Raw genomic sequence first — 17,772 nt, 5'->3', positions numbered from 1 at the left:
TTTATTCACTTTCAATCATATTATAAATAAACATCTGATTCAATAAATTGCTTTCATTGTTTTCGCTATGAATAATCTAATAACAAACCTGATCATCTGTTACAAAATATAGTACTTAATAAGATTCAAAAAGTTATAAATTGTTAAATTAAAACCTGTCATTTAAATGTTCATGGACAACTTGTGTTGCAGAAAATGTATTTTATATCACTAAAATTGGCAATTTCATATTGCATTTTACGTGCAAAAGATGACGTCACTCAGACAGTACTGAGCTAATGCACTGAAGTATGCTGTTGCGTGAAGACCAAGCATGCTGCGACGAGCGTTAAATTTTTCATACATACAAAGCTTAACGTAAAATGCTCATTACACTCCCCAATGCCATGAAATGGTTATTGCCATATTGGTCTTCTAACGGTACCTTGACTGGCATAGTACATTCATACATGTAACTCAATAGCTATCAGAATTTCCATATTGAAAGTATAGTTGTGGTCGGTACTGATAACAACGAAGACTATTCAGGAAGAATCCTGAAATATTATTCCGCCCCTGTTAACATATTCGGATATAATTAGTCCTTCGTTCTTAATACCATTTGTTTCAGAAAGCTTGTTGATTTACAGTACTTTCAAACTGTCCATTTTTATATTGTCCTTACAAGAAATTTTTTATGAATTGAACTAAAAAGTGATACATTAGGACATATTTTGAATAAACCGATGATTCAGTTTCTTTCTAAATAATGCGGTCACGAGTTTTAAGAATAATTCTCATATTTTTGAAAAGAGAAATGCTAAACAATATTGTTTCTGTTTTCTTCTCTTTATTTTCTTTTTGTACAAAAGCACGTATTTAAATTGTAAACAATCCTACAATTCCCAGCATTCTCCCAGTAAAGAAACTCAACAAAAATAGTTTAACAACTTGTAATTATTTCACCTTTGCGTCATATACAAAACAGCTGCTGCTGTCTAAGGTAGGGCAACCTTTGTGCTGCAGGTATTTGTCACTTGTATCTTATGATTTACTCAGCTAATTCGATCCCACAATAACACTAACAGACAAATTGAAAGTTCCACCAAAATTGCATCTTAAAGATAAATAAAATAATTAATTCCATGTATCACAGTTTTGAAACTCTGAGGCTGAAACGAATTCTGTCGAGTTTTGAGTTTAGGATGATTTACATTGCGGAATGTAGCTTCTCTGTGTCCGTAGTACGGCAGCTGGGAAAGGTGTGCATGGTTCAAATTTTTTTTGTTGGTTTTTTTCGGGGGAGGGGGTTGGTGCTCCAAATTTCTTAACCTTTGTTTTTTGCTCAGATTTCAGCGCTTTAGGGATAAGAGTAAACTCATCTGAATATCAAATGCTGTATCCGTAGCTAATGTCCCTTAATTGTCTTTGTATAGATTTGGTGTAGGTATTAAGACTGAATATCAAATTTTAATGTCCCTTAATTGTCTGTCTATAGCTGTGTTGTAAGTATTAATACTAAAAATCAAACGATGTAGCCGTAGTTAATGTCCCTTAATTGTCTGTCTATTGTAGTGTTGTAAGTATTAAGACTGAATATCCAATGTTGTAGCCGTAGTTAATATCCCTTAATTGTCTGTCTGTAGATGTGTTGTAACTATTAAAACTAAATATCAGATGCTTTCGCCGTAGTTAATGTCCTTTAATTATCTGTCAATAGATGTGTTGAAAATATTAGGACTGAATATACATTTCTGTAGCGGTAGTTAATGTCCCTTAATTGTTTGTCTATTGTCGTGTTGCAAGTATTAAGACTGAATATCAAGTGATGTAGCCGTAGTTAATGTCCCTTAATTGTCTGTCTGTAGATTTGTTGAAACTATTAAAACTGAATATCAGATCATATAGCCGTAGGTAATGTCCCAAAACTGACTATCAAATACTGTAGCCATAGTTAATGTCCCTTAATTGTCTGTCTATAGATGTGTTGTAAGTATGAAGACTGAATATCAAATACTGTAGCCATAGTTAATGTCCCTTAATTGTCTGTCTATGGATGTGTTGTAAGTATTAAGACTGAATATCAAATGCTGTAGCCGTAGCTAAAGTCCCTTAATCGTTGTCTATTGTTGTATTGTAAGTATTAAAACTGATTCAGGTGCCAATACTCCACTTTCATTAAAGTAATCAGTTATGCACTAATTTTACATGGTAAAGTTTTCGCCACTTGTGGAACATTTCTAATCAGGTCCATAATCTTGACATGTCTCCCTAAGTCGTTTTTACTTTGCCGGAGTTTTGAAACGCTCAGTGAAAAATTTAGCGGTAGATTACTTGGTCTATTTCTCTATTATGTTTTCTGTTAATTGTAAATACAAGCATCATATAAGAACTCACTGTCAAACATGTTGTCCAAAAATATCTCCACACCACAGACATGTTATTCCAGGGCCTTTGGCTATTCTTACTGAGTTATAACAAGAATCGTCCCATGCACCAACGTCACCATTAATACCAGTATCCGGATTACACAACCCCATGCACTTCGGCGACTGAGGTGGTGATGCATTGATTGAACAAATCGCATTATAAAGCCAAACACCATGGGTAACGCTTGACCATGAAACAATCTACATGTATATTTATTTATAATAAAAACGTATTTTGTTTGCACAATTTTATGATACTTGGAAAGACACGTGCTCCTTCTTATTGAGATCGATGGGAATAAAACTTTGTCAGATTTGTTGATGGTTGGAGCTTTATTCCATTATTAGATTGGCTAATATATATGTTGTTGCTTTGTTTTCGTTTTTCTTGTTTTGTTTCCTCTTTGTTCTCTTATATCATTTGATAGGCACGATTACTTTATATATTTTGGATAGAACTCATTCTCTCCGTCGTTTCTGTTAGAGGTCGTATCAAATCTAAACATTTTCTTCAATAATTTGTATTTGGACGTACAATATAGAAGTTAACGGTTAGAATTAAAGCCATTGACTTAAACTTCTCCACTGACGATACAAACGTTGTTAATATAACTGACTATATAGCGGATGATACGAAGTTTTTGTCACCCAATTTTAATTTTTTTTTTCAATAGTTAAAGCGAGGACTCTATTCATTCAACATTAGCATCTAGAGCTGTTATAAAAAGCACAAAACTAATTAAGGGATTCACCCACCCCACCTCAACTCCACCCCCTCCCATCCCCACCGCCATATACTTTTCCTGCAATACACCATAGATGGAATTTTACAATTTACTGGTATTCTTTATTTGGAAAAATACCAATTATAAAATATAATGGATTGGTTTGGTTCCACGATTGCATTTTCCCCCAACGTTATTTACTAGGCAGGGTTTTCAACATAGTACAATATAAAAACTCTTCTTAAAGATATATTGTATTGCTCAGAACACAAGCTGAATATGAACATGTGGGGAATAATGGGAACCTAGGATTAGAATAAAACGAGCTGTTATACTTGTAGAGGTTTCTGAAATTCTGGACCATAAGAAATGACAGTTTTCAATATATAAAAATTTGAACCTCAAACAAAAGACAAATGTGTTAGGAAACGACAATTTGTAAAAACCGTGCAGCGTAACCCAGTACTATATATCAACTGGTTTTTATAACGTCATTATTTCATCACAAACGAACGGTAAACGTATTTAAATTGTCAGCGGAAACAATGCATCGAGCAGGCGATGCACAATAATATCACATACATGCATTTCTAGTTGGAGGTGGTGTAACGTTTCCCATTTGTCTTTCAATCTTTCTTTCCCTTCACTTCAATTGTTCCAGGAATTGCTGATGTTGAAGATGACACAAAGAGCTTCTGTTCAATTAAGAAAGATGTGACTGGGACATATATTACCAAAAAGAATTAGTTAATAACTTAGGCAACTACAGTCATTTTCGGTAAGAACTATGAGGGGAAAATGTATTTCACCTGCTTCTTTAATTATATAAAACATCTTTGTTTTAAAATATCATTAAAGCTATGAACTAGGTGAGCGACTTCAAATTCAAAACTTATATAACATTTGTAATCAATAGAAATTACCTATTGGAAATGTTTGTATACTGTACGCCTTTGATTAATGGTTGACATGAGCAGTATGGAAAACCTTTGTGGAGAAAGTTTACAGGCCTTTTATGTACAGAAGTCTTTGAACAAGAGTCTGCAAACAGTTTTCGAAGTCTTTCTAGATATGATCCGCTGTAGCTAGTAGTGCTGCTTATTTTTATGATCAATGTATATGGTTTTTCCATTCGGGCTAGGAAAATATTCTGTTCAAAGGAAACAAAATTAGGGAGTTTTGGAAGATATGGTGTTTTAAACGTAACGGTTAGGTTAGCTTCCATGACTGTAAACTTCCCCTGAATAGCAATGTCGCGTAGCTGCCTCTCAGGTTGGTCTTCTTCATCAGAGAGAAATCGAAAAGAAGATGCTAGACATGTCGGCAGATTCTCTGGTCCAATAAGTTGTATTCCCGTCAGATAAACATCATCTGGGCAGTAAAAGTTCATACTACTCTCGTCATTTGGCCACAGTATGACTGAGGATCTTGGCTTTCTCGAAATAATGGAGTTGCAAACCTCTTCTTGGGGTGATGGACACCCCATATATTGATATATTTTAACAGATTCTTCTAATGTAATAAGCTGTGTTTTTGAAACATTCTCTGTGAATTCAGAAAGAGTCATGGTTGGAAGTCGCAGATGGAAAAATGCATCGCCTAGAACTTGTCTCTTATTTTCATCCTCAGGTTCTAAGCCTTGTAGCATGCATTTATTTTCCGCCCATTCCAAACACTTACGTAAGAGTTTCAACTCTTTGGTATGAAAGGTGTCCCCTGATAGAATCACCTTGAGCGTTTGTACTGGTATGTCCATAAACCCCTGTGTTTCTATGATCGCGTCGGCATGGTCATCTACAAAATTGCAAGCTTTTTCTATGAGACTCTCCAGGTTGTAAAAAACGGCCAAGTCCAGGATCTCGCACGCGTTCTCCACAGATATGAGTGCTTCTAGTTGCTCAGAGCACAAATCCAGTAGATGACTTACTTGATACTTGTGAGCTACTTTCACAACCTGACTTAGAGAGTTTTCATCGAGAGCCACGTTGTCGGTGTAGAGACAGCTGAAATATGAAAATCAAATAGTACAATAGAATCCAAATTATACAGACATAAGGAGTAGGCCGTTTTAATGGCATTTATGGTTTATTGATTTTGATGTAATGTGTATCCTCTTTTGTATCGGTTAATTAATTAACAAGAAATGTATTTTCAAATAATATTGACCTACGTTTCCAAAATTAATATAAAAAAGTAATACAAGACGGTATTATCATTGTTACATCTTTAAATTACTGTCCTTATAATCTTTAAAGACATATATTAGACTTTTTAATGACGAATCGTTATATCAATCAATCATAATCTACTACAGCTAGGAAACGTTGTTGTGAACATTAACAAACAAACAATTTCTTTTTATTATAGATGATGACAAAGAAGCTAAACTAAATGCGATATTGTAAATTCCTCCCAGAAATGGGCCTTTAAAACACTTCATCTAAAATTCGAACAGTGTGCATTACATGAAAGGATTCATCTAAAACTCAAATCAATATGCATTACCCTAAAAAGATTCATCTACACCTCAAATCAATATGCCTTTACCCTAAAAGGATTCATCTAAGACTCAAAAGAATATGCATTGCCCTGAAAGGATTCATGTAAAACTCGAATCAATATGTATTGCCCTAAAAGGATTCATCTAAAACTCAAATCAATATGCATTACCGTAAAAGGATTTATCTAAAACACAAATCAATATACATTACCCTAAAAGGATTCATCTAAAACTCTAAACTGTGTGCCTTGCCATGCAAAGCTTCATCTAAAACTCAAATCAGTTGGCATTGCCATAAAAGGATTCATCTAAAATTCGAATCAATATGAATTGCCCTAAAAGGAGTCATCTAAAATTCGAATCATTATGCATTGCCATAAAAGAATTCGTCGAACTAGTGAAAATAAGAGTATCAAAGGAAGTCAGAAATAAAAAAGAACAGGAAACTTAAATGGAGTGATGTTCAAGAAATATTTTAATGTTTATCATTCCTATCATCAGCAAGCGGCCGATGGATGCAAACCTTCAACTTCTGCATCTTGTACTGCTACTTTTCCAAGATTGGACTGTCTAGTTTTACTACACTCCAACAGTTGTTATTTTGTTATATTTATCCAACCTTGAAGTTTTGAATTTATGCCAGCCACTTTAAAAATAACAAAAAGAATGGTATATAAAACCAAAGTTATAATTCTTCTAGTTCTATATAACAAGATTTTATAGAAATACACGAAAATGTACTGGTACTGTGTTCCCTTGATTTTTTTCTTCATATCTTAAATCATTCATTGCCATAATTGTGAAGGTCATATAAATAATTATTGAAATGCAACTATTAACGTTGCATTGGAGTGTGTTAGATACCATAATGTGTTATGTTTACTGATCGAGGTCAATTTACAGTTAAGAAAATTGTATCCTTTAGTTGCAAATGACTGCATTTGGTTTCCTCTAAGTTTGGAAATATTAAGTACAAATATTTCTCAAATTCTTTATTGTAAAGAAACTACATTTACTGAATACATGGTGCGTATGGTTTAATAGACTAATTAAAATATCATTAAAGAAAATTATGTCTTTTCTAATGGACTTTTTAAACAATAATGCAACTTCTATATAAAACATATCATCTTGTAACATGTTTAGTAGAACTCGTCATAATCTGTGTGAAACATTTATTCTTGTGGGTCTTATTTTAGTAGTTTTGTCAAAAAGTACATTTTTGTAGGTACTTACATTTGTGGATTTGCCTATCACAATTTACGCATTTGCAGGCATTTAATTTCATGGATTCTAATCTACAGATACCCAGAATATAGAATACAAACAAACCAAATATGCAGACAGCAAACAACGGTAGTTTGAATGGTTAAAATGATACTATCGCATGTATGAGCACAAATTAGACACCTGTCAAGATCACTCACACCGTGTTTTCGTCGAAGTGGTCAATATCAGAGAGCCAACGCAGGCAATAAAACTAAACCATTTGGTTATTAAAGTATATATGTATAATTTCTTAAACTACTGCCCCATCAATACTTTTTGCTGATCATAGCTTTAACAAAGGGCCCTAGAGTGGTAAAATTCAGCTTAGAGCCCCCTCCCCACTCATTTCGGATAATGCCATCATTCCGTGTGTAAACAAAACACGTGATCAAATAACGATTTTTCGATGCAGTGTCAATATTTGATGTTTTCATAGCACATCAAAGTGCGGAAATGCTAACTAAATTGAAAGAGAATTTAATCACTCCTTTGTGTCAATCTCACGAGACCTGACAAGAAATAAAGAATGATTAAAATTACTATGCCACAAATCAAATGCTAAACGAGCCATGAAGGAAAGGGAAGATCCCATCGTTGTACTGTATTAGTGGACCTTAAAATCAACCGATTCATGCTGAATGAGAAATTGCGGCTCTCGTGAAAATACGCGAAATATCGGGCCTAATCTCTGAGGAAACCTGAGTCGAGTAATCTAATAAATTCAGGATTATTTGCCTGACAAACCTGAATGCATACCAGGAGACCAGAGTGAGAAGAAGTTGATTCGGTGGTTTTGATTCAGCGGTTTTGTCTGTAATTGGTGAAGTGTGCGCGTAAGCTGTGCTTAGCTTTAAAGCGTTATACTATGTGTTCATTTTGGAGTGATCATGCATGGGTGAACTGAGATATGCTTTTGAGAGGATTTCAACTTTTCAGTAACAGTTTCACTTAAATGATAAGTATTAAATCAGATTTGTTTAAATAATACTATCATTTATTATGCTTTATTTCATTTTCGTTGATATTAGAGCCTGAACAATTTATCATTTATCTCTTTATCTCTATAGTTAATGATATATCGATTTAAGGCAGTAAGTGGAATTGACAGATACCGGATACTGTATACATATATACGTGCATTTAACCAGCTATATATTTCTTTACTGTTTTAAAGGGTTAAAATACAATAAACACAGGTAAAAGCATATATTTTGTTGCGGGGGGGGGGGGGGAGCGATGCTCCGAGTGTTCTAAAGCGCTCACTTTTGCCAACGGCTGCAATCTCACCTCTGTCCTAGTAGGTCTGAGTTTGGGGCGGTCAGTATAGATATGTAAGGAAGCTTGCCAGTATCGGTGGTTCTTGCCTGCGTTTTCAGCTATTCATCCTGGCCGCTATATATAGCTAATCATGTGCAGAAAATGGCGTTAAACCACAAGAATAATAGCAACAACCACATAAAAGTAATGCAGTTGACTTATCGAATAGTTCTGTATATCCCTCAGACTGTATCAATAAGGAAGGGGGGAAGGCTTCTTCATAATCGATAACTAATTTTGTGGTGGGTATTTAAATTCAAGAACTAAGTTCACGAAAAATGGTACCTCACATAAAATAAACCAGAGTTTATATTTTTAATTGATTCTATCATATTCTCTCCATTTCTGTTTGTGTGTATCTTTCTATGTTATTATGTCTGTCTGTCTCTATCTCTTATTTTACTGTTTTGCATCGTCAGTTTTTAGACTCGGCGTGCACGGACTACATCTGCATTGAGAATTTGTCGATAATAGTCCAGGGAAAAATAAGGTAAAATACTTCAAGACGTTCGCCGTGCAAACACATCTTTAAACATTCTTAAAACGTAAATTCATCTTACAGCATTCTGACTGACTGACATATATTTTAGTGTTATTTACCTTAAAGGTGTAAATTGATAAGTTTCGTTTTCATTAGTGTATTCAACTTTCCTTTATTAATGCTCACAGAGCCTCTTTTTAATTTGGCTTCGATTTTTTAGGCCCATGTTCAATGCAACTGACAAGAAGAGGCCATTTTGAACGCCCACCAATGTGCGAAAAAGCTAACTATATTGTAATCAACAGAATCATACCTTCGGCTTGCCATAACATAGCAATAAAAGCAGGAGTGGGCCGGATGATTGTGGCTACGTTAGTTTCGTGAGCATATAACTTATATTCTTGCGTCATCAACACCATCGTCAATTTGTGACATGCATATTTGGGACACCTCATAAAACTGTATCACCCTTACTTCAGAAAAAGCCGAAGTGATTCTAGGATGCCCAATACAACTGCATCACTCTTACGTCAGAAACAGCCTAAATGAGTCTCGGGTGCCGAGTAAAACCGCATCACTCTTACATCAGAAAGAGTCAAAATGATTTTGGGGTGCCCAGTAAAACCGCACCACCCTTACTTCAGAAACAGTCTAAATGATTATGGGCTGGCACATAAAACGGGATCATCCTTACTTCAGAAACAGACTAAATTATTCTGGGCGACAGAAAACGGCATCACCCTTACTTCAGAAACAGACTAAATTATTCTGGGCGAAAGAAAACCCTTACTTCAGAAAATGAGTCTAATTGCCACATAAAACTGCATCACTCTTACATCAGAAACAGCCCAAATGGTTTAGGGTGATATAATTCAATGCCTAATCCTTATTTCAGAAACAATCTAAATTTTGCTGGGGTGCCACATTAAACAGTATCACTTACTTTAGAAACATCCTAAATGATTCTGGGGAAGCATCTACTATTTCTATTTCATTGTTGCTGTCTATTAGTCCGAAAAACATGGCTTGGAAAACTGGACTCCTTGCTGCCAGCATGACCTTATGACCCTTGATTTGATCCGACCAGACTTGATCATCAGTCCTAAAGGTGAAGGTTACATCTGTCCAGAGTTCTTTTTCAAACAAAACAGACAAGGAATCACTAAGAGATTTGTCCGACTGCCAGCCAAGAGGAAGATCATTTGCATTTTCCTCAGTGATGGAGGAATTGTCCTGGAAATTAAAAACATCGCTAATCAGATGTTGAAAATTGTCCTTGTATTTGGTTTATTGTACATTGCAATATGAATTTATCTATCTATTGTTCATCTATTTGTTTACTTGTTCATTATACATCGCAATGTTCATTTATCTAGTATTTATATATTTGCTTATGTGTTCAATATACATTGGAGTGTGCATTTATCTATTTGTTTCCATAAAACGATAATCCTGTCATTGTAAACATTAAAATATACTTACATCGCTCTAATCATGGCATCATAATTTTGGCCATTTTGGAGGGAGAAAGAAAACGTCATAGACAGCCAAATATCAGAGAGACAGATGACTAAACGTCAGATCTAGATATTGAGACATTTACTGAAATAGTTGCCTACTTTCACAACTGAAACCAAACAAATAGGCTTTGTCTGTCCCTTCGTCCGTATTTAGGACTTCAGGACTATTTGCAGCATTTACATTCTTTTATTACTAACTTGTTGGAAAACGTTCAAGTTATGGAAATCTCTTCTGGCTTCAACGCTGAGCAGAATACATTAGTAATATCCAGAGTTGTTGTCGTTGCTAAATATTTAATTCGTTTATTCAGATTGTAATAATCTAACATTTAAAGTGATTGAGTTCAGCAGCATTTCCATGAATTTCACTATTAATAAAATTTCATATGAAATCGACGATAAACGGATTCTGCCTTTATCCCAAAGAAGGAAGTAGTATGCAATTAATGGGAAATGGAACAAGCATACTGTATTTATATTTGTATTTTAGTGTTCTCGACTTCGGATACAAGAACATGAAATCAATGAAAAAATAAACAACTGTGACGGTAGAGATTCATTAAAAGTGAACTCGAGGATATATTTCACAAATTAAAAACATAATTACTGGATCAAAATCTAATTATTTTATATTTGTTATTAGGTTAATGGACAGCATACTAATTTACCGATAGAAGAAACAAAATGTTACTGGACGTTTCAGACTGTAAAAACAATAAAGAATGAAATTGTGTACAAATCATAAAAAAGTGCAGAGCTAAATTGCATTTAATTTGACAACGTACAGAGAGGTGATGGAACTATTTCATCCATTTAGCGAGAAAGGAACAATGTTAATATCTGGGGATGATGCCTATTTGTTTCCAAGTCTTGACGGGATAAACGTGTTTTTAACATGTTGCGAAACTGCATACTATAGAACAAAATATTGATTTCATGATTTCAAGCATAATAAGATATACACCAAAGCCTTAGAAAATATGTTGATTTACAGTTTAATTTTAATGATGAAAACAATGCAATAAAATGCATCAGCCATGAGAGCAAAACGCTTGAACAGTACAGTATGAGGAAGGAACAGATTACATATTTAAAGGGAGTACAATTAACGAAATATGTATGCGGCTAACTTTACCATACAAATTAAAGATGCAACCAAAACAAAATTTAAGCTATGTAGGCGAAATTCGATTCAAAATGGCACACGATATTTAAGAAACATTACTAATTAATTAGAATTTGTCTGACGGTCGTCATGTTGGTTTGTTGACAACGTCTAATGAATATTTATCAGCCATAAAGTATTCTGTATATCTTTTAAGTCAGTTTAAATTGCACACCATAGTTGTATTTTGATAATCTGAAAGTCAAGCTGCTTGCACAAACATCGATTAACTGTGCCAGGAAATTAAAGGGGAGAAATAAATAAATTAATATACACCGAAATGAAAGATTCATTAACTAAACATAATACTTAACAACTACACAATAAAGGGAGAGGAAAAAGTTTCCCTCGAAACGAGTTTATGTAAAGCACAGGGATGACCAGAGAAAGAAAGATATTTTTGACATACAAGCGTATGAAAAATACATTGACACAAACAAATTGACGGTGACATGTCTTCTCGATATGCGCTTGAATTGAAAAAGTGAACACATAATAAATGGAAGACGTGCACGGCACTTGTAAGGAACTCGTGATATATCGAAAACTTTAAAAGCTATGATTTTAAGAAGCAAACGTTTGTTCCAATGCAAAGGATAAATTCTACTTACTATACAAAAATTTAGAATTCTTTAAAAGGATTAACAAATCATACACCATAGAATGGATGAGTATATCAATAAAAGATGAAACCAAAAAATACACTGACGCTCTGCCACAGCTGATCAAAAGGATACAACAACTCTCATAGCCTTTCGATAGACATAACTCCTGGTGACGCGAGCAAGGAAGAAACAGATGAATATTATAGATCATTCTTTTTTATTACATAACACTATCACATTTAAATCATCACAATTCAAAACCTGTAAAACAGGTAAAATTTTCAAAATACTAATCAATGTTTGAAAGGTGCAAACTTCCAAACAGCACCCAAAACACATTCCAAATCATGCAAATAGTCTTAAAGTGCCACACCAGTGTATCTACATTTATTCAGTTTATTTCTTGGTTAACGAGATTATATATTCAAAATACGAATATAAAAAATCCGATTGAAAAATTTTCATTAATAACTGTGTTGGAGCCTACCTAATATCGCGTTTGCACCTGTTTACGATCATAACCGAAAGCAACCGCCGACCACTTCCGGTATTTAGTGAAAACAGAGCGTGACGTCACATTTTGAACACTTGTTGTAAACAAAGGCTCAGTTGGTATCGTCACCCAAATTAATCCGTACCAGTCTGAACCCTATATTTCCAATACCGAACAATCCGAAGATGCAGATGAAGATGACGAAGAAGAAAGACAAGATAGATTGACGGACAATTCAAGGTAATTGTTTTCTGAATGTGTCTACGGCCTAAGTTACGATAAAACTGTGTATCCGACGATATTGACAGTCTCCTATTCTTTTATAAATTTGGATTTTTTCTCAACTGTAATAAAGGCTGCACAAGTGTATAGCATTTCATGGGTAGAGACGTATCTATACGTTGATAAGTAAAAGGTACATCGGATCACAGTTGTAAGCTTTGAAAACATGTGAACAAGTTGATATGATTTAGAAGTACTTAAGATTTCTAGGAGAGGAGGTCCGCTTTTTTTCACAGCTATTGAAATAGGCAGGATATTACCCTCATGACATTAAAAGTGAATTCTTATTCTGAACGCTGTATTATAAGTTAAAATTTCGAATTTCTTATATGTACGCTAATAGTTGATTTTAATAAACTATGAAATAATCCTTTTATTGTCTGTGGTAAGCATCTTCTTGCAACTTCTATTTTCTTTCATATCTAATTTAATTTTACGATGCTGTACTAAACGTTTTATCTGTTCCTGACTTTAGTCAGTTTTTGTCATTGTACTGTGCTACTGATGTGTTCATAAATATGAGATTAAATTTGACAAGCACAGCACAATGCATTAAAAAAGAAAACTCTATTTTACATGTAAATGTAGACATTGTTTGGTAATGCCTACAGCAAGGAAATGTGTATGGTGTTGTGACATAGAGAATGTCACAAGTATCCGCAATGAATACCAAGGGATACAGTGTATAGCACACCATCCAGGGTTCATTGCAGTTTTATTGACATCAATGTTTTAAAAGTTGCATACTACCAGTATAGACAACAATCTGGAGAACATCCAGAACAAGGAAATAAGTAAAATATCGGAGTAATTTTCATGTTTTTTATTTTTCATAAATTTTGCTTTCGTGATCTATGCATGACAGCATAGTATTGGGGTTATTAATACAGCAAAAAAACAAATAAACCACTTTTTCAAGTCATTTTATGACATCTTCTTGGATTGAACCCACGTTCTGAAGGTCTACACTGTCTAACCTTTATACCAGTGATACTGATGAATCATGCCAAAAAACAACACATATGCATGTACAAATATTGTTTTATTTCATTTTTTGTGTCGCATGTATGTATGTATGCACAGATTATACTGGAATCATTTAACTTTATTGATATACAAAATAATGATAAATCACACTGGGTCACTACTAATACTATCTACTAAAATTTTGATTTCCAACTTTGATCTAATGCATAAAGCATATTTTATTTCAACTCAATTTTCAAATTATTATTTCAGAAGACATCGGTATGCAGCATATAGACAATTTGCTCTGTGGTGTTGGCACTTCTTGGGCAAGGAAGTGAGGGTCATCATTCTATCATGTCTTCTTCAGAGGATCGGTACTGCCTTTCCTGATCAAAACCTGAACTACACTGGCTTTCATGAGGCTGACAGCAATTAAACCTGCTAAAAAGATTTTGAGTAGCAATATCCTTGTCAGATCTCTCATACAGACTACATAATGGTGGTGATACATCTACCATAAGTTTTACTCCTTCATGATTCATGTGAGACACCTGTCCAATTGTGAATGCTGTTTTCATCAGACATTTGACATAATCTGCAAATTAAATTTAATATGCATTGTATTGTACAAGCCAAAAACTGCAACCTTTTGTTGAAGTTAATACATGAATTAAAAGTATTTGCTTTTACAATTGTTTGTATATTTTTACTATTTTACCACAGGGAAAATTCATGACCTTTAAAATTAAAGGAGTGTCAACTTTAACAAATATTTTGCCTTTACTGTTTGAATTTAATAATTTAAAAAAATAATATAGGTACATACACTTGGCACAACAGTATTTATATTTCTAAGTGATATATGCCTTTATGTTCATTAATTACTAATGTATATTCTTGCCATATGTTGAGTCGACAAGGATTTTCCTGACAGTGTATTCTCCTTTCTTGTACTTTGGATACAGTATTTTATATCTGGCTCTCACATCCGTAGTTGGTGCTTTCTCTCTTTGGCTGTTTTCATTAAAATGCAATGCAGCTAGCTAAAGCCATTTTCAAAGTAAATAAAGATGCAAAATACAGTATATCATTCTATCAGAATACAGATAATTTATTTTTATAGATACTTTATTTGCAAACATTCCAAAACACTAAAAACTGTTATAAAATTTTACATTGTAGGATATCAAAAGATCAGATCTTGATATATATAATTTAATTTGAATATAAATATACTGGACTATAAATAAAACACTGAAAAACCTGAATCAGAATGTTTGTGTGTGCAATAATTTAAGCTTTACCTTGAAAGCATTCCATGATAGGAGAAACCAGTCATCTTTGGTGCAAAATAATTGATCACAGAGTTGTATCCCTGAAGCTTGTGGTCCAGATGACAGCATTGGTACATATTTTTTCATTTGTCTGCTGGTCACAATCTCTTCAAGCTTGTCAAATACTTTAGATCCTATAAGTTATAAAATATATTCACCAAAGCTTGGTTTTATGCTATCTTGCATGAAAATTAAAGTGTACACTAACAAAAATGGATCTAAATTCAATAAATTACTAGACCAATACAGTTAAATCAAAGTCACATACCTATATGACATGTGCTCCATAAGATGCTTTTGCATACCAAATATCATTGATCAATAAGAAATAAATCTACTAATTAAAAAACTTGATGGACTTAAATGATTGTTGCCAAGATACGACTGAAAAATTGTTGAACATGACAACACCACCACCACTGAAAAAAATCATAACACAATATTGTAAAATTTCTACTACATTTTGTGTTATTCAGATTTGTATTCTTTGCGGATGGGAATAAACCTCGTCACGTTTGTAAATATCTATATGTAATCTGATTCACACATTTGTCCGACAATGAAAAATATATGTACGTCTTCTAAATCTACCAGCAGAAAGATTTTTCTATTCACATGGTCAAACAAAGTTGAAGGCAACATGAAAATTGTGACTATTTATCCACTGTTTATATCTCAGTTCTTGATTGATTAGATATTTAATGCATTTGTTTTGAAAACTATGTAAAAACGTTCTATAGGGTAGAAATGGAAATGTTGCAGTGACTGATCTGTTGAATATCATATATATAATATGGTACATGCCATTAAAAACTCACCCTTGCAACTTCTCTCTTTGAATAGCCCCTTCTTACTTTCTTTGGTGGTGACACTTAACAAGTTACTTTCTCTGATGGTGACAACATTTCAAGCCGATACAGTTGATGCTTTGGTGTTGAAGTTTACCTTGGCTTGGTTGTCAGTTTCCTTCACTCAGTGGAATGACGGAGTAGCGGCATCATTGAGTTTGACTTTCTTTTGGTGCCCTACCCATATGCTCAACATCAAATGTATACCTAAATGGGGAGCATTCTTGTGTGAACTGAAAGGAGTAGAGCCTAGAGGGCAGAAAACTCAGTCGGACCATCCCAGTTTGCTCTTTTGATTGTTACAAATTGTTACAAAATATGTCTACCTGCGTCGAAGTGCTTGGTCTTTCGGAAAGGATTGCATGGAAAACCCATCAGCATTTGAATTCCAACAATTTGCTGTAACACACCTGACCCCGCTGCCCTTGCTTGTACCTCCAAGATCTCCTCTTGGCATGACTGTGATGATAAAACTTTTCAAACTAGCTAATATGGAACGGAACAAGTGCTTTGTTTATGTTTCGATAGAAACGGAAGTAATGTCTGTGTTCAAAATGTATTACCGAGCGATAAAATTGGTCCGATGTGTATTATTTTCGAAAACACACCTGAGCGTATTTCTCAGTTATTATGGCGAATTTTTTCATCGGGTTTTTTCATACCGCTTCTAGACATGATTTTCTATTCAATAATATTGAATTGTATTTACTTTATATACACTGGTATGGCACTTTAAGCTATTAAAACATTTGCAAACTGAAAGACTTGAAGGGGAATAGAACGTATAGTTAACAAAGAAGAGTTAAAAAACGAAACAGATAAAAGGAACAAATATTTGTACAGTGTTAACAATATGAAGAAATGTTTAACAGCTGGAAACGAACTAAAAATATTAAATACGTGACAAGCATAGCTGGCTGCACACAAACTTCTCCTGCATAGACGATGGAAACATAATACATAAATAGCAGTGTCTTGAACCATTACAATGTTGAGCTTTAAAAGATAACGAAATTTTACTCTTCAAACAAATGAAGCACAAGACGATGCAATAGAGGTTGTACAGTATATGCAGCATTCGAATTTGTATTAATCACAAACCATAGGAGAAAAAGAATGTACATGCCAAAACATCACTGATAAACAGTTTGTAACATTGTACACATATTTGTTCCGTTTTCAGCTTGTACATTTTTGAAAAGCATAAGATTACTTGCGTGATTTGGAATATTTTTTGGAGAACTGTTTGGAAGTTTGGACTTTCTAAAAATTATTTTATATTTCGCAAAGTGTATACAGCATTCGAAATTGTATTAATCACAAAAGCATAGGAGGGAAAGAATGTACATCCAAAAACTTCATTAATAAATGTTTTAAAATGGTATACATGAAAGACAAATATAGACTAAAGTATAGGCAATGTCTTAGCTGGGTTATAAAAGATATCACAAGTAGAAATGAAAAGAGACCACACTGAAAAAATATAATGCTGATATTTATAGCGTATTAAATAACTGAAAAGGCGCACACAATGAAAAAGACAATCAGCTGGTCTACGAGATCTTAATCCAAACAAACGGCATGCAAAATCACATCGAAACCGCTAATGCTAAAACAAGCTAACATTGGTAATACGAAATAATAATTTATCCATCTCTCTTCAATAACCAACTTATCATGCCACCAGTAATGTCATGTATTGCTATTGCTACTTTTATTGCTGGCTAAGGTTTCATTTCACTTGTCATCGGGTCAAGAATGATTTGCCTGCAGCAGAAGGAGGTATGGGAATAGTAGAAGCAAACTGAGTAGGAGGAGTAGACGGTGAATGTAGCGGAGTTAGAATTTAACCATAA

At 33.9% G+C, this 17,772-nt stretch overlaps 1 protein-coding gene across 2 annotated transcripts in view; it reads right to left on the bottom strand.

Moving 5' to 3' along the window:
* Positions 1-4,011: 4,011 nt before the first annotated feature.
* Positions 4,012-17,772, bottom strand: part of LOC149798147 (BTB/POZ domain-containing protein 6-B-like) — a 33,676-nt gene continuing 19,915 nt past the window's right edge. For both annotated transcript variants that reach the window (XM_089963251.1, XM_089963252.1), the window contains exons 3-4: positions 9,644-9,933; positions 4,012-5,136 (exon numbers count right to left, since the gene is read on the bottom strand). In XM_089963251.1, the coding sequence (XP_089819377.1) occupies positions 4,053-5,136; positions 9,644-9,933 (1,374 nt within the window). In that variant the 3' untranslated portion in view covers positions 4,012-4,052. The remainder of the gene's footprint in view (positions 5,137-9,643; positions 9,934-17,772) is intronic.

Source organism: Sinohyriopsis cumingii, chromosome 6 (genome assembly GCF_028554795.1).
Source record: "Sinohyriopsis cumingii isolate HCF-2022 chromosome 6, ASM2855479v2, whole genome shotgun sequence".
In the NCBI taxonomy this organism is placed as follows: Eukaryota; Metazoa; Mollusca; class Bivalvia; order Unionida; family Unionidae; genus Sinohyriopsis; species Sinohyriopsis cumingii.
The sequence above is the reverse complement of the archived record's forward strand: the minus strand, read 5'-3'. Positions and strand labels throughout refer to the sequence as shown.